The 18603-nt window shown below is 39.5% G+C and overlaps 1 protein-coding gene across 5 annotated transcripts in view; it reads left to right on the top strand.

Annotated features, from left to right (window-relative positions):
- The window catches only part of UNC79 (unc-79 homolog, NALCN channel complex subunit), a 279675-nt gene that overhangs the window by 243311 nt on the left and 17761 nt on the right, over nt 1-18603 (top strand). For 4 of the 5 annotated variants that reach the window (XM_079914612.1, XM_079914610.1, XM_079914611.1 and 1 more), the window contains one exon: nt 17437-17526. In XM_079914612.1, coding sequence (XP_079770738.1) covers nt 17437-17526 — 90 coding nt within the window. Of the gene's footprint in view, nt 1-3383; nt 3489-11822; nt 11901-17436; nt 17527-18603 lie in introns of all 5 variants that reach the window. The other variant, XM_079914614.1, reaches the window with a different exon arrangement.

Below are 18603 nucleotides of genomic sequence, written 5' to 3'. Positions count from 1 at the left end.
AATAGAAAAAAAGAGAACAATTTGCAACATATTTTATGAGGCCAATAGAATTTTGATACCAACCAGACAAGAGCAATAGGGGAAAGGAAAATTATAGGCCAGTTATACTTCAAAGATGCAAAAATTCTGAATGAATAATCCCAAGTTAATGCATTAAAAATAAAACCTCATGCTCAGTCATAAAAAAGAATGAAATTCTGCCATTTGCAGCAACATGGATGGACTTGGAGGGCATTATGCTAAGTGAAGTAAGTCAGACAAACAAAGACAAATACTGTATGATATCACTTATATGTGGAATCTAAAAATACGACAAACTAGTGAATATAACAAAAAAGAAACAGACTCACAGATACAGAGAACAAACTAGTGGTTACCAGTGGGGAGAGGGAAGTGGGGAGGGACAGTATAGGGGTAGGGGATTAAGAGGTACAAACTATTATGTATAAAATATAAGGATATATTGTACAACATGGGGAATATAGGAAATATTTTATAATAACTATAAATGGAGTGTAACCTTTAAGAATTGTGAATAAATATATTGTTCCCCTGGAACTTATATAATATTGTATGCCAACTATACTTCAGTTTAAAAAATTAAAAAAAACTAAAGCCTCATGACCTAGTGAGGATTCTCTTGTAATATAAAATTGGTTTAAATATTAGAATATCTATTTATGTTGCCAGATTAAAGGAGGAAAAGCTTTTATCATTATCTCAAGAGATACAAAAGAAGCATTCTATATAATTCAACATCCATTTGTGATAAATCTTGTCAAACTAGGACTAAAAGGGATAACTTGATAAAGGATGTCTACCAGAAATCTCTAGGAAACATTATACTTATGGTGAAATGCCAACAGTAGTCCCTTTAAAATCATAAGTAAGACAAGAATGGCCATTATCACTGCTTCTATTTGCTCTAGTTCTGGAGGTCCTGCTCAGTTGAGTAAGACAGGAAGAAGAAATCAAAGTATAAGGATTAGAAAGGAAAAAAACTCTCCCTTTTCATAGATGATGTGATTACAAATGAACTGAAGAGAATCTATCTAGACACCTTTTTATAACTTTTATGAGAGTTCAGCAAGGATGCTGATACAAATGAATACCCAGAAATCATCTACCTTTAATTATTCAGCTACAAATGATTATAAAATATACTTTTAAACTAGCATTTATTGTGGCAACAAAAAATGAATCTAACAAAAATATGCAATAATTTTATGGAGATAACCAGAAAATTTTATTAAACAACGTTAAATAAATGGAGACAGATCTCGTGTTCATGAGGACCCAGCATAATAAAGATAGCTGATTCTCACAAAATAACCTATAAATTTAGTATAATTCCAATAAATATCCTAGACTTTCTCTCCTGTTACTGATGGACTAGATAATTTGAATGTATCCTCCCACTGGATTTGAAAAGTTTCTTAAAAAAGTGAACAAACTATTCTCTGAAAACTTTTAAAAATCATCAAAATGCTAACCAGATATAGAATTACCAGGCTAAGATCTGAGAGAACACAGAAATGCAGAGATGTGAGCCTAGCACTGAAGACCTTTTTTTTGCTCTGGGGGTGTTTGCCTATCTGAAAGATGTGACAATTCTGGAAGATCCAGGAGGGTAGGGGGAAAAAAGTCAGAATCCAGGACCTTCCAAGAGTGGAGACTCTCTGATCCTGCACCTCCTGCACCTTTTGGCTGGGACCACTAAGTAAAGATAACCCAGAAGTAAAGTTGTCCTCACATGGACACAGATCCCTGTCAAGACCTTTGGTGGCCCAAGATAAGATATTACAAGGTTTGTATGTGTATTAAGGTAACCCTGGATCACGAGTGCCTCCAGTACCTGGTAAAAAATGAAGAGAAAGCTCTTTGGAGGAAGATAACATTTCAGGCCTCAAATTATTTCTAAAAATATTTTAAAAATAAAGGATGCAACATGCAAAGATAACCAGACATATGAGGAGGCAAGACACCACAAGTGAGAATGAGTAGAAAGAAAAGACAGTGGATACAGACCTACAGGGTCTCCAATAAGTTGGTTATGATCAAGAAAGGACACATAGGAGACTTTTAAGGTACTTGTGATGTGTACCTGACTTGGGTGCTGATTACATGAGTGTTCAATCTGTGCTAATCTGTTTATCTGTTCACTTACATTTTATGTACTTTTCTGCATGTGTGCTATATTTGACAATAAATAAAGCTTACAAAATTGAAAATATTCTAGCATTGCATTAACAAGGACAGATCAATGAATTTCAGTATGTTCATACAATAAAACATCATTAAACTGTTCAGTTGAAAGAATGAGAACATATGTATCAACAGGGACTCACTTCAAAAATATAATGGAGGGCTTCCCTGGTGGCGCAGTAGTTGAGAGTCCGCCTGCCGATGCAGGGGACACGGGTTCGCGCCCTGGTCCGGAAAGATCCCACATGCCGTGGAGCGGCTGGGCCCGTGAGCCATGGCCGCTGAGCCTGCGTGTCTGGAGCCTGTGCTCTGCAACGGGAGAAGCCACAACAGTGAGAGGCCCACGTACCACAAAAAAAAAAAAAAAAAAAAAAAAAAAAAAAAAAAATATATATATATATATATATATATATGTAAAATGGAGTAAAAAATTATAAGTTGCAGAAAGATTTGCATTGTATGATAACATTATAGAAAGTTAAAAACAAGCAAAAATAACAGTAAGCCTTATAATGGAGGTATACATATGTAGTAAAAGTGTAGTACATGAAATAATAAGCACCAGATTCAAAATAGTGGCTATTTCAAGGAAGGGAGAAAGAAAAGAGAGCACTCTATAGGTAGCTTCAACTATTTCTGTGATGTTTGATTTTTGATAAAAAGTATTAAATAAAGCAAAATGCTATGATTTAACAAAGATGGGTAATAGGTAGATGATGTATTCCATCTCTCTGTTTTTCTGTATGCTTGAAATAGTCCACTTAAAAAGTAAGCTCCTTTTGAAAGGATATGAGACCCTTTCAACAGTGTTACATGTTTTTCTCTACATCATTTTCTATTGAAAAACATCCTTTTAGATTTGTTTAGTTTCTGCAGTTCTTGGAACCTCTCCTCTGTGAATAAGAACCAAATCTCATGGTTTCAGTCTTTAAGAGGTAGCCTGTCTTTTTCTCATCCATTAAATTATGTGTTCTCAGTGCTTCACTAAACTCATTACAAACACAAAAATGCCCTTTTTCTTTTTTCTTGGGTTTATTTCTTAAGGACAGTTCATTATGCATTTTTAAATACTGTTTCTTATTTCTGATCTGTGAATCTTTTGGAAGCTCTTTTGACATAGATCTATTCTAACTGAAGTTTTAGAAATCGCTTACCTTCTTCTCTCTTGTTTCGTTTAGGAGAGGGATAAATTCTATTTGTCTCGTAGTGTTGTTCTAGAACTCCTGCAGGCCCTGAAGCTCAAATCTCCTTTACCGGATACAAACCTCCTTCTGCTTGTCCAGGTAGGCTTATGCCTCATTTCACTTTTCATGAAATTCACTTATGTTTGGAAAATTTAAGGAAGGTGTGGGACATATGCATAAATTAAATGTCTGTCCAGAGATAAGAAATAATATCTTACGTGAGCCATGATCTGTCTATTACTATGCACTTGGCACTTCCACTGGCCAAAAAAGACCGGAAAAGGAGTATTTATTTTGTTCCTACTGTGGAACTAGTTCTGTGAAAAACGAAAAAGAAGAATGAAACGATAATGTGTCTGCGAGAAGTTTATGGTCCAGTAGGTTGGAGGGGCAGCCCATTAATGGCTACCAGAGCTGAGGCAGGACTAACGAAGCCAAAAATGAGCGACCCGGAGGCTGAGGTCTGATCGCGGAGTCGCATGAGTATGGATGGGTCGCCAAATCTCTGTGAAGCAGAAGTGAAAGTGAGGGTGGGCCCAGCCAGATATGATCAAAAGGCAGGACGGACTGAGTCCAACCAGGGTGGGATGTGGGTGTGAAAGAACCAGCACCACAGGAGCCCTAAGGCAGGGGGCAGGGCTTGAACACATACCAGGCAGGCTCTAGAGAACTTGCAAAGATTAGTGCTTTTGGTTGTAGGGCTGCTTACGAGAGGCTCTAGCTCTCCATCCCTGGCATCCTAAGCTCAGCATCTTAGGCAAGTGTGCAGGTTTTGATCACACAAGATAGGCTGCAATTAGTGCCATGAGTGAGAAAGAGATGTAGATAAAGTCCTAGGGGGGAGTTAAGAGCAGGAGGCATCTTACCTCATATGATGTGAAATCAGGGAAGACTTCATGAAGGAAGTGGCGTTTGAACTGGGTCACAAAGGACTGGTGGGTGCAGGCCAAACTCTGCCTGGGGTTGGAGTTCAGCACCAGAGGCTGACCATCTTCAAGCAATAAAGGGAGGCTTTAGCAGAAAGATGGAATAAATTTAGGAATAACGACATGAGGATGGGTTTAGAAAAAGGCTGGCCATGCCAGGGGTGTCAGCAAGGGATCAGGTAAACTGGGATCCTGCCTCTTACCCCAAAGGTTGAGCCTGGTTTTAAAGACTTGGTCATGAGCTGCAGCTGGGATCAGGGTATCATTCAGCCTGCGTTTGTGCAAAGTACCCAGGAAGTGTGTCACAGCTGTTTCAGTTCTCCCTGCTGAGCGTTATGACCAGTCCCAGAGTCTGGGCCTACAAGGTTGAGCTTAAATGAATGAAGGAAAATGGAGCTTGATATCAAGCTGTCGGTTTCCCTGAATCTTAGGTACCTCGGGTGCCATTTGGAGAGATGAGGGAGAAGGGGAAATTAATGGAGCACCTATTAAGTGCCAGGCAGCATGCTGGGGTTTTATATATCCCCCTCACTCCTTCAACCGTGAGAGGAATTGGTCCTGTACCACAGATGAGGAGACCGCGGCTCGGGGGGGTTCAGTGACTTGCCCACGATCACACAGCTGGCATAAGTAGCGTAAGCACCCGACCACAGGGTCTAATCAGTATAGAGCACAGCCTAGTCAGGCCCCGCACATCACTTGCCCGGATTACCGTTAATAGCTCTTAGCGTTTTGCACCATTTATTTCTCCCCACGTCAATCCAGTCTTATAGCCTATGGCTGCCTAGAGGAATTTTGCTAAAACTCTGCTCTTTATCATATCACTCTGTGCATCGAAAACCTCCGGTGACCTTGTGGTACCCGAATTGTCAAGGTCTTCCATCATCTGGCATTATTTCCCACTACAAATATTTACTGACCACCTATCTTCGGCTAGGTTCTGAGGATATAGAGATATAAAGGCATAGGCCCTACCCTTATAACGTGCTAACCAGTATACTGAAAGTCTGCACGGTATATAAACTACTGTAGAGGAGGGAGTGGCCAGCTCAGCCTGGGAAATGGAGGAAGGCTCATTAACCGTTATGAGCCCTGACCTGGCCCAGGTGCTGGGGAAACAAAGATGAATGTCATGGCCCCTTCCTCCCAGGAGTTTCCTGTCGGATAGGGGTAGCTGACATCGAAACAAAAATTCCCGACGTAGTGTGATGGGTACGGTAGCAGAGGTGTGTACTGAGGAGGGAAGTGGTGTAGAAAAGGGATCGTATGTTTTTGAAGGGTGTGCAGAAGTTTGGGTGTTTACCTGGGAGAAGAGGAGGAATACCCTTGTCATTAACCATTTAATATCCACTAACTGGTCCGCTTCCTCCCCCGCCTTATACTAGTAATCCTTGGGAACAGGACGGAGTTTTTCTCAAAGGCTTGAGATTTAATAAAAAGTTGGTATACTTTCAGTGAAGAATGGTCTTAAGTCATGTTTGAAGAGCTTTCCCAGGCACAGTGATGCTTTCTGAGAGGAGTGACTGCTGGAAAGTGATGGCAGTGGATGTTGGGCATGATATAGTCAGAGTGAAATGGCTCCCATTGTACCAAGATGCTGGACAGCCCAAGAGGGAGACAGGAGCAAAGCATAGCCGGGAAATATCTGTGTTCCTAAGAAGAGACAGATTGAATCTCTTCCAGTGGATTGCCATTGGCCAGTCCTACCTCTTCACACAGCAGCAGCAACACCACTTTTGAGTACAAGTAACTTTGATGCAACTGACCATAGAGGTTAATAAGATCAACACTGGTTTGGAGGAGAGGGCAGGTGACCTAGGCTTAGTGAAGTAGCCCACGAGAGAGGTAAGGCCAGCAGGTTGACAGTGTCTGGAAGTCAGTTGCTTCTGATAGCGTTTAGATTGGGGACATGCCACCTCAAAGCAACCTCAGTTTCCAGGCCCTGAGGGTGCTTTCCTGCGGGCGTCAGAGGCTGGTCCCTTGATTGCCCTCAGTCCTGGCAGAGCCGGTCTGTGTGGCTGATCTTCTTGGGTTCTAGCACCCCGCTTTGTGACTGCAACGGGGGGCGGGTTTTTCTCTGAAGTACATTAGCTGGCTGTAATAAGAACTTGTCACAAGACGGTGAAAGAACACCGACAGTTTAAATTGCTCAGTGCTTCGGGAGACCATGAAAACAGTGGTTATTGCATCACAGCTAGGTGAATAAATAAACACAAATTAGCTTTAGGAAGAAGGAAGACAAAAAAGTAAATTCTTCTGTGTATTTTGGGTTCTCTCATGCCATTTCAAATGTATAACATTTTCATCTTTAAAAACAAATATGTATTTGTCATTGAGTCATTAAGTTAAATTTAAAAATCAAATTGTAAAATTATTTAGATCAAAGAGATATCTGGGGGGGGGGACATTTTGAGATCATGCCCATGAGGAACAACCTAGTGAATAACATTTTGACCTTCTCCAACAAAAAATATTAAACACCATGCCATTTTGAAGTAACATATCCTTGTTCTATAAACTCAGAATAAACCAGTAATGAAAAAATTACTGAGAGAAATAAAAGTGAGGCATACCTTAAAAAAAACAAAAGTAGTTCCCTTTTCCCCGCTGTGCTTCCTGGCTAAGTCGTGGAGAAAAGTCTGCCACAGGGCCACTCATGGGATGAGGGAGAAGCATCTTTTGTCTCACTACAGAAAGCGGTGCATCTTTCTGCAGTGTTTCCCCGTTCCTTTTTCTCTTGCCCTTGACAAATGTTCAGGCGGGTAGCAGAAGTGGTAGCCTGTTCTCTGGTAGTTTCTCTTAAACCAGAGAATCTAGCATGGAGTCAGAGAGAAGCTTTCCCCTTTACTGGTGGGCAGTGTCAGTTCCTGGTACCTGGGAGACCAGATTCACAATATGAACAATGTGTCTGGGGCAGACAGCGACTTCCTTCTTGGATATCATGACCGTCATCTCAGGACACTGGAGGTGGCTCTGTTTAACTGAAAATGCAACTTGGAAAAAGAAAAGAAAGTAACAACTGGAAGGAAAAAGTCCCCTGGTGGGAAGGGTGAGAGGGAGGGATAGATTGGGAGTTTGGGACTGACATGTACACACTGCTGTATTTAAAATGGATAACCAACAAGGACCTACTGTATAGCACAGGGAACTCTACTCAATATTATGTAACCAACTAAATGGGAAAAGCATTTGAAAAAGAATAGCTACATGTATATGTATAACTGAATCACTTTGCTGTACACCTGAAACTAACACAACATTGTTAATCAACTACACTCCAGTATAAAATTTTAAAAAAGATAAATTTCTTAAAGCTTAGAAGTAAAAAAAACCAAAAGTCCCCTGGTGATCCATCATGAGTGACACTAGCCCCATTGGCGAGAAGAGAGTCAGTTGCTCAGACCTTGGATTTACCATTCATTCTTTCACCCCACAGGGAACCACTAGGACATTCCCTCTACTATTGTACTTCTCTAATTAATAACTTAGTAGATAGATGAGTTCACAGATATGAGGCTGTTTATAATTCTTTTCATGGGTAAACCCTACTTTTGTTGTTTACCAAATACTCTGGCAGTAAGAGTGTTCCTTTAAAAGACAATGGAACACTTGCCCAAGGGATGCAGGGTCATTCAGGTTCTAAACATTTCAAGGCGGTGACAGGTACCAATCTGGTTTTCAATTTCTAGAACTTCTTCCTGGAGGCCTGGCACTGTGGAGTATCTCCCAGTCTGCTGTATTATGGTCGTTCAGCCATCACTCCTGTTATTTGTTTTAACTTACATATACAATCAGGTGGCCTTAAATGTTCAAGTGGATTTTTTAAAAAAGGAAAAAGAGGCATGGAGACAGGAAAGAATTTTCCAAATAGAAAAAATATATGTATTCTTCAGAATCTACTATTGTTGACCATCGGGGTATAGTTCCCCTTTTATACTTTGGACAGTTGCCCTATCTTGTTTTAATTCAGATCTGTTGACATTTTTGCTTTCACTTATAACATTTTCTCTTCTGCTGTCATGCTGTAGATATTTCATGTGTAATAAGCTATTATTATTGTTCTCAGGATGGATTAGAGTTTTCATAATGGAGTGATAACTCATTGAAAGCTACCATAAAATCTATATAGGCTCAAATCCAAAAGAATTTCCTCAGCTCCTATTATGTGTCAAGAGTAGACATTCTGCTAATTTGCATGTAACACTCCCACTGTGTGGGATACACCTGCATATTCAAGCTGTGAGAAATCATGTGGGGGAAAGGTTTTCTTTTAAAGATAGTTTAGTTGTGGGCTGGAGGACAAAGAAACGGCAGAGTTACGGCTGTTGTTTTTAATTCCCGGATACTATTGATGTGGGGTAATTAATATTTGTTGCGTTAGTAATAATCTGATCACTCTCTGGGATGAGAGGTGGTGATCCTATTTTGAGTATCATTTTGATAATGATTTTAGTAATGACACATAATGGGTATTGCGTTTCTTTTGTATTCATGCGGGAGTGCCTATTTCAGTGGCATATTTCTATCTGAAAGTACTGAATTCTTCCTTCTATAGCCATCATTCTTTTTCCCTCTGATTTTGTTATATCTTTATATTTTGAACAACTCTATAAAATAATAATGGAGTTTTTCAGTTGGCAGCTATATAAAATGAAGACAGAAAAGTTTGTTAAGGTTTTAGTCATACATATTATGTAAAATTACACTGGAGGAAAAGACATTGATAAAAAATAGTAGATGATTTTAGAGGTTTATGTACTTTTATGCCTTTTAGTACATCAGACTCTCTGAGACACCTCCGTAACTTTTAGAGTGATTTTTTAAAAAATTAATTCTGACTTCTGAAGTTATCTATTAGCTCTCGCAGATCGGACGTTTGAATTTGGCCTCAAATCTTAACACCACATGGCTAACAACCTGCTTACGTTATGCTACTCAATAAGGTGAAGCTCTAACCTGAGTTTGGTGAGGGAGAAACGCTTCTGCTGAGGGAGATACAGACACTTGAAATTTTGCTTCTTCACACATTTTCTCTTGCCTTTAGGGGCACAGCCAGGCTTGCAAGCATACTTTAGGGGTCAGGGTTTACACCATCCTTACACAGGATACTGCAGAGGACTCCTACCCGCTTCACCCACAGTTAGATCCATCTCCCTCTTTTCTTTTTGCCTCTCTTAGCTGTGCAGTCTCTTGGTTCTGCTGTAAAGAAATTAATTAAAACGCTGGAGTCCTGACGGGGCTTTTGGAACTTATTGTAAGTCGTTTGTCTTAGATGGCAGACTCTGATAGCTTTTGAAAATACATTTTTTGGGAAAACATGCAGCATCTGCCAGGAGGTTGGGAGTGTTCCTTCTTTTCACTATGTATCTCTATCAAATATTTTACTTTTTTCTTTTTTTTAAAAAAATTTTTGGCCGCACTGTGCGGCTTGCGGGATCCTAGTTCCCCCACCAAGGATCAAACGCGTGCCCCCTTCAGTGGAAGTGTGGAGTCGTAACCACTGGACCACCAGAGAAGTCCCTCAAATATTTTCCTTTTTTACTTAGAGGTTTGCCAAGGTTGTAGGCTTCATTATTATTATTTATCCTCATTTATTTACTTTTTCTTATTAGAAATAAGTCCAAGTTAGGAGAGCAGACATAAGCATTCTTGAATAAAATAATAGAAAATTTTAGGTGTTCCCTAGATGTTACTAGCTGGTCTTCAGAGTTAATAGCCAAATAGATTCTTCAGCTTTCTCTAACTGTCTGCGAGGCAAATGGAGAGGATAGAATGTGAGCCTGGAGATTTGTGTCCACTCCTGCCATGCGGCTTTCAGGGACAGCTCTGCTTGCTGTCGTCTCAGCTCCAGCTCAGTTACCTGTCCCGAAATACCTTTCAGGGAGGACCGCCTCTCCCACACTTGAAAACCAGCTCATGGCCCCAGATGAGAAGTCTACAGGCCCCTGACCCTCAGAAAGTCTTTTTTTTTTTTTTTTTAAATATTTATTTATGGCTGTGTTGGGTCTTCGTTTCTGTGCGAGGGCTTTCTCTAGTTGTGGCAAGTGGGGGCCACTCCTCATCGCGGTGCGCGGGCCTCTCACTATTGCATCCTCTCTTGCTGCAGAGTACAGGCTCCAGACGCCGTGCAGGCTCAGTAATTGTGGCTCACGGGACTAGTTGCTCCGCGGCATGTGGGATCCTCCCAGACCAGGGCTTGAACCCATGTCCCCTGCATTGGCAGGCAGACTCTCAACCACTGCGCCACCAGGGAAGCCCAGAAAGTCTTTTGACGTTAGAGCTTCACCTCATTGGCCAATGCTGCCTGTTAATAACGCCTAGATTCCGATCTCTGGCTAAGCTGACAACATGCTGGGTTTTGTTCCTCGTCCTCCTTGAGACTTTTTCTGCTACCCCGATCTGTACTGCTTCTCCTCAGTTTGACGGGGACCATGCCTGCCTGGCTCACCTACCTAAATTTATCATGCTCTTCCAGTATGAGAGTGAAATGAATTAGAAGGAAGAGCTGTCAGGGTCAAAGCTTCTTTGAGAACCTCTGAGCTCTGGGTAGCAGCAGCTTTGGATCCTCAAGTCACTGGGGCCAGAGGCCAGGAAAGAGAAACTAAGCAGGAACTAGCTGCTCTTAGCAAACTCTACAGACTTCATGTTTGACTTTTCCCCTAAAACCATTAATAAATAGTTGGGCATTGCATTAAGTGGGAAACACCTGTAAAAATCTGTAATGAAGCAAATCAGGTTGTAAGCTGACAAATCCATCCTCACCGTGATCTCGAGTCATACCTGATTAATCGTCTCATTTCACAAACTCTTGCTGAGCCCCTCCGAGATGTCAGGCATGAAGCTAGCGCCAGGAGTGAGCTGCATCAGATCTGTGGTCTCGAAGATCTTGTAGCCAGTTGAGAAATAGACTTGTAGATCATTGCAACCTGATGTGATGACTGTTACAATGGAAATGTGTGGAAAGTCCTGTGGGGACACAGAGAGGGAGTTGGGGGGGGGGGTCATTATCAGCACAGAGGATAGGCATGAATGAAGTGGGAGGAGAAAGACCAGATACTGAGGGGCCTCGGAGGGGAAGAAACAGGTACAGTCCTCACTCTGAAGTTGACTGTTTTTCTGTTTTCAGTCAAAATGTATGGTATAATGACAGAAGTCCGGAAAATCTATGAAAATTCAGGAACTGTCAAAAAGTGCTGAAGAATAAATAGCATGACTTCAGAATAAATCTGGCAATGTGACACCTTTCCTTTCTTCCTTGACTGAATGTGGCATTTCAGTGCCACTGAACTACTGTCTGGTTAAAGTGAGAATCTGTGTGTTAATCCCAGTACTACGATTCTGAATTTCTGGTAGGAATGAACTCTCATGACTAGCAAGTCCCATATATCTAGGGCAGCTTGTCACCAAAGTAGACGCTAATGAATTTAAGCCAAGTTAATAAAATTACAAATTCCTTATTACTGTCCAAATGCTCTTAAAAATAATTATCCTTTCAATTTCTTATTAGTTTATTTGTGCAGATGCTGGAACCAAACTAGCTGAGTCAACGATCCTGAGCAAGCAGATGATCGCCTCTGTACCTGGAGTAAGTCCTGACCGAGTTAACTATCCACATTTTCTATTACTCCTCATTTCCTCATTTAGCCAAGAGGTACTTTTGGCCTGTGTCCTGGTTCGCTTTTGATAGAACAAACACTGTAAAATTGAAATCATTAGTATCTTGTTTGAAAGAGCACTGGTGAAAATTTAAATCAATCTCTGCCCCTGGAAACTTTTAATTCCAGGAAACATGAATGAAATTGAAGCAGCCAATTAAGGAGAGGGAAGAAATTACCAGGCATACAGCATAGATTTGATTAAAGTTCAATTTTTCCAGAATCAGTTTTCTTACACTGGCTTCTGTTAACCAATTTGATTTAACTACTGCCAGAAAGAAATAAGCATTTAATACCTTGTTTTCCTTTATAATATTTCCTCTGAAAATTGAAAAATACTTCTATTATCATCAACTAGTGAACTGTTTGGTGAAATATGTTGAGATTCTTATAGATAGGATTGAATATGAGAAACCACAATAACTTATTGATAGCAAGGTTATTGCAACAAACTGAGAAAACTTAGAGATATAAATTATTAATGGAAAAAATTTATTTAAATTTTCAGTAGAGAAAAAAATATTTTTTAGTTTATTTGTTTACGTATTTATGTATTTATTTTTGGCTGCATTGGGTCTTCATTGCTGCACGTGGGCTTTCTCTAGTTGCGGCGAGCGGGGGCTACTCTTCGTTGCGGTGCACGGGCTTCTCATTGCAGTGGCTTCTCTTGTTGCGGAGAACGGGCCCTAGGCGCGCGGGCTTCAGTAGTTGTGGCACGTGGGCTCAGTAGTTGTGGTGCACGGGCTTAGTTGCTCCGCGGCATGTGGGATCCTCCCAGATCAGGGCTCGAACCCGTGTCCCCTGCATTGGCAGGAGGATTCTTAACCACTGCACCACCAGGGAAGTCTGAGAAAAATTTTAGTAAGGAAAAAAGATCACTTATAATCCTTCTGCCCTAAAATAAGAACCCTATTGTTTTAGAAATTTTTTACATGTTTTAATCTATTCAGTATCCTAATTTGCTTATTCCCATATTGTTGGAAATCTATATGCTTTCTAGTTTCTTTGCTTGTATAGCATAGCATAGTATATAGCATATACACAAAGATCCTCTTCATGTTTATTTTGAATGATATCCTTGGGATAAATTCCTTAGTCAGTGGGCAGCAGCGTCTTCACAATACGTATTCCCATGTTGCTTTCCAAGAAGGTTTTATTCATTTACATTTATAAGTATACCAGTTTTATCCACAGCACACTAAACATTACTTCATTTTTTTTTTTTTGATGTGGAGAAATATTATGAGAGAGGAAGAATAACAGTCATTCAACCCAGAGATAATTTTACTGCTAACATATTAATGTATTTTCTTTCTTCTTTTTCTATGTATATTTTTAAATATAGTCAAACCGTAATATAGATGCAGCTTTGGCTTCAAATGTCATAAGCATTTTCCCCAAAGTGACATTACCTCATGTGACTGCACCATATAATAGTGGTTAACAATAGGGGTTTTGATTCACACCTGAGTGTGAGGCCTGACATTGACTAGCTGTGTGATCGGGAAGGTTATTTAACCCATGATGCTTTGATTTGTATTATCTGTAGAATGGGATATAATAGGGCCTAAGGTCTAGGTTGAGGATTGAATGAGATAATGCATGTAAAGCACATTAGCATGGTGTTAAATATGTAGTAAGTGCTGAGTAAACATTAACTATTAAAAATAATATTAATGGAGATAGGGGCACAGGACAGGTGATGTTTAAGGGTACAGACTTACAATGAGCAGTAAAAAAGTCCTAGAGATGTAATGCACAGGTCAGTGAATATAGACAACAATATTGTATTATAATAATCAAACTTGCTAAGAGACTAAAACTTAATTATTCCTACCAAAAAGAAAGGATAATTACATAATGTGATACAGGTACTAATTATCGTTACGACGGCGGTTATATTACAATATATAAATGCATCAAATTAACATGTTATACACCTTAAATTTACATCGTTATACGTCAAACATATGTCCATAAAAAAATAAAATACAACTAAAAGTAAAAAAAATACTATTAACAAACACTACTTATTGTTGGATTGTTTCATTATTTTCAGTATTCTGCAATTGTAACTAATGTGTGATAAACATCTTTGTGCTTAAATCTTTGTTCATATCTTAGACTATTTCTTTATAATAGATTTCTAGGAGTAGATTAATAGATTCTGGGTTTTTTTTAAAGGTTCTTGACAATAGTTGGGGTAATACAAGATGCTATGAGATAAAATTCCAGTTCTTAGCAACTTAGCTCCAAAAAAGTTTATTGTTTGCTCAAGTGAAGTTTGAGCGGGTGTCCTGATTAACAAAGGGAGGAGGACTTCCACATGAGCACTTGGGGATCAGTTTTCTTCTGTCATGTGCAGTCCTCTGCAATCAGCTGGTGGTTGGGGAAGGAGAAGGGAATATGGTACATGGAACGTTTTCATGGGCCAGGTCTAAAAGTGGTGCACATTTCTCCTACTCACGTTCCATTGGCTAGAACTCAGTCACTCCGCCACACCCGACTGCAAAGGAGGATGGGAAATGTGGTCTAGTGCATCCTAGGGAAGAAGAAAAATGGTTCTGTGAGTAGCTAGCCAGTCTCTGCCCAGCACTCACTCACTGGTTTCCTTATTTAATTCTCTAAAACTCAATATTTGCTACCTATGCGATAGCTAAAAAATAATATCCCTAATATATAAAGGTTTATTGAAATCAACAAAAGACAAATATTCCAAAACAACAAAATAGCAACAGTTATAGCTCTACATATAGAACCCTTTCCAATGACCAATAAGCCATTCAAAATAAGCCTTTTACCCTCACTAGTAATCAGTGAACTGTAAATTAATATAAAATATAAAAATTTAAAATCAGTTAGCAAATCAGCAGGTTTTTCTTAACAAAGAAACTTACTGATGATGAAGTGAAACAAGCATTCTTTTTTTTTTTTTTTTTTTTTTGCGGTACGCGGGCCTCTCACTGTTGTGGCCACTCCCGTTGCGGAGCAACAGGCTCCGGACACGCAGGCTCAGCGGCCATGGCTTATGGGCCCAGCAGCTCTGCAGCATGTGGGATCCTCCCGGACCGGGGCACGAACCCGCATCCCCTGCATCAGCAGGCGGACTCTCAACCACTGCGCCGCCAGGGAAGCCCGAAACAAAAATTCTTATAAGCTACTGGTGATAGTCAGTTTTGCTGAAAAAGAGTTGCCAATCTACTTCTAGGAATATGTTTGAGAAAGTAATTAAATATAGAATTATCTACAAGCACATAAAGAATTATCTACAAGTATATTTATTAAAGTAGGATTTAAAATAGCAAAAATATGGAAACAAAATTAATGTGCAACATTAGGGTATTATTTAAATAAAATAAAATACATCTATAAGATAGACTATTATGTGGACCAAATCAAATTTTCAAAGAATATTTAATTATTGGAAAATGCTTATGATGAATCTAATTAAAAAGCAGGTTAGAAAAAAACTATCTCAATCTTATAAAAAATTATATATGTGTGTATGTTATATGCATTAAAAAATATTTGGAAATATTAACAGTGGCTGTCTCAGAGGTGGAGAGCAGGAATTAGGATTATGGTGATTTTTCTTTTTCTTTTATTAATTTATATTTTCCAAGGTTTCTGCATTGAACACGTGTTATCTTTATAATGTAAGAAATGTAACTTTAAAATCAGATACAAGTTTTGAGAAAGAATTGGATGTGGTTCACTTCAGTTCATGTTTTTGAGATTAGAGTATGTTTTCAACTCCTTTATCATCAGTTTTCCCACTGAAATAAACATAAGTCTTTTGAAACAAGTTGAGCTAGACTCTTTATGTTTTTTGGTCTTTTAAAATAACACACTAAGGTTATACTTATGTTTTGCAAAGTAAAAGAAAAAAGGGGGGCAATTGGAAATTATATGCTTTGTTTTATAAGTGTAGATGGCTCACTGAAGTTATCCTGACTAGACAGTGTATTTTAAGCCTTTTATTAGATCTAGTTACTGTCTCTAGAGCAAAAGTAACTGGTAATAGTAAATTCTTTCCTCTCATTTTTTGAAATTCAAGAGTAAAAGACAAATATTGAATAATGCTCCAAGTAATTATTTTCTGTGACATTTGCCTAGTTGAAATGGTATAAAATATTGCCTATGAAAGAAACAAATCCCTTTCAAGAAATTCAGGAGCAGAGTATATGCTCTTATTTGCATGACATGTGAAAGGTCAGAGAAAATGGAATAAACTGGGGGGGAAATCCTTTCTTGCACTAAGGGACTAATATTCCCAAAGCAGGAGCACAATAACCTTTTATAATTCCTTCACTTGATTTAAATTAAAAGAAGAAAACCTTAAAACATATGAAATGCTTGGAAAACACTCTTGACAGAACTGCCAATGACCTTATTTTACTGTTTGTTATCCTGTCAGAGGAACCGACAGGCGTAACATTCTAGAAGAGATAGAAGGTGATATAGTTCAGTGCTGTGCAGATTTACATGAATATGGGAAAATGAGAGCCACTGGGTGAGCTAGTTAAGTATATAATGTTCCAGATTTTCCTAAAGAAAGCTAAGAAAGGCCTTAGCATAGTATTCAGATGGCTTCAAAGAGGGCCTGCTTTTGATCCACACTGTATCCAGTCTTATGTATGAGTTCTCTCATACAGCTTTGATGTAGCAGCCTGTCTGTGCATTTTCCTTTTCTTTGTTCATAATCCTAAATTCACTGCATTGCCCTGAGAGAGCAGGTTTATTCCATTTAATAACCTGAAACACAAGTATGCTTTTTTTTCCTTTAAAACTTATCAAGCACGCTGCTAGTATGTGGGGAAGATGACCCTTTTGTTTCTTTAATTTTCCCTAGCAAGAGTTCAACAATGATAAATTTATCTATTTAATAGTGTACCTACTATGTATAAGAAGTTGTAAGTGCTTGAATATAAGAATTTTTGACTCTTTCAACAAACATGATATTCGTTTATGTCCTTTTTTTTTTTTTTTTTGATAGAGAAAGACATCTAAGATTATGGTGGTAGAATTTGGTGGTACATATTTTTTGTGTGTCTAAGACTCCCTGGAGTGATAAAGTGTTACTGTTGTTTTGAGGTGATTCATGTCATGAAGACCAATACTAATGACTTTTACATAGGCTAAATCTTTATATACCAACCAGTTTAAAAACAAGCAAACAAAATCAGTTCAATGACCCAGTGGAAAAAAAAAGCCTGTAAACCCTGTCTTCCCTAGGCCATCCCATTTTTTGCTCTCCACCACAAACCTTTTTATTAATTTTTGTCCAAAGTTGGGGCAGACAATCACAGGCTATGGCTGAGAGTAACGAAGTGAGTCAGAAATCCAGAAAATGAAACAACTCATTAGTAAACAGTGTGAAACCAGAGCGAGACAATCACTTCCATCAGGGCAAAAGCGCAGGCCGCGACTCAGAGCGCGCGCCCCGCCGTGTCCTGTGTGTTTCAGTGCGGGACGGCGGCGATGGAGTGCGTGCGGCAGTACCTCAGCGACGTGCTGGACTTCATGGCAGACATGCACACGCTGACCAAACTGAAGGTAAGAGGGCCTGCGTCCCCTCATCCCTCAGGTTAGCGGGACTGGAGAGACAGTTTTAGGGAATTAAGCAGACTGGATGGAAATTTATCATTACCTGGAGAGGCCGTGGTGGCACTGTTGAATGAGCCCATGTCCTGGGATTCTGAAGAACCGAGTTCCACCTCTGTGAAGAGGGAGTGAAGAAAGGAAAGGATATTTCCATGGCGGCTCCAGTTCTGTGCATACCTTTACTTTTGCCATTTATTCAATTCTCACAATACCCCTATTGTAAAATATTCCCATTTTACCAATGTAGACACTGAGGCCTAAGGTGGTGCAGTCATTTGCTCAAGATCACGCTACTGCTAAGTGGTGGAGTCAGGGGTGACCTAAGACTGTAGTGACCCCCAATCCATTCTCTTTTCACTGTGCCACCCGTTTAACTACCCTGAGCCTCAGTTTCCTCATTAGCAAAGGAAGTCTAATAAACCCACCTAAATCAACCTACCTTTGCTGCCCGTTCCAAGGTTTGGTGTGAAATAATGCATGTGAAGACACTTTTGTAAACTTTAGTTTGTATGAAATGTGTACACCTTATGCAAACGTAAGTTGTTTATGGTTTTTATCTGCACTAAAGCTATCTCCTTCCAGAAAATAATTAAAGACAGAACAACATTTAATTTGCATATGGATAAAATCCCAGTGAGGTTGTTGAGGATATTGATTGCTTTGCAGGGTGGAATGAATTGCTGATGCAAGTCAACTTCCCTGCCGCGAGAAGACTAGGGAGCTAAAAGATTGATAGTCCGAGAGATTTGAGGAAGGCCCCAGACAAAGAGCAGAAGAGGAGCCAGACCTGGCCCGATGAGCAGCCAGACTGCAGTCCAGCACTAAATGTGGCTTTTTGATAAATAGGATCTAGTCGTCCCAGAAGTTCATCAGCTAAAGCTACCGTCCCTTCAGCGCCCAACTCAGTTTCCAGACTCTGCTCAGATGATCCAAGTGTTTCTTGGGATAGGGATAGACTTGCAAATGCTCTGCAGAGAGTAGAATCAAAATTTAAATTGATGATTTCTCACAATATCCAAATCCAGTCAT

Source organism: Stenella coeruleoalba (assembly GCF_951394435.1).
Source record: "Stenella coeruleoalba genome assembly, chromosome: 2".
In the NCBI taxonomy this organism is placed as follows: domain Eukaryota; kingdom Metazoa; phylum Chordata; class Mammalia; order Artiodactyla; family Delphinidae; genus Stenella; species Stenella coeruleoalba.
Note: the sequence above shows the minus strand (reverse complement) of the source record. Positions and strands in the feature narration are given on the sequence as shown.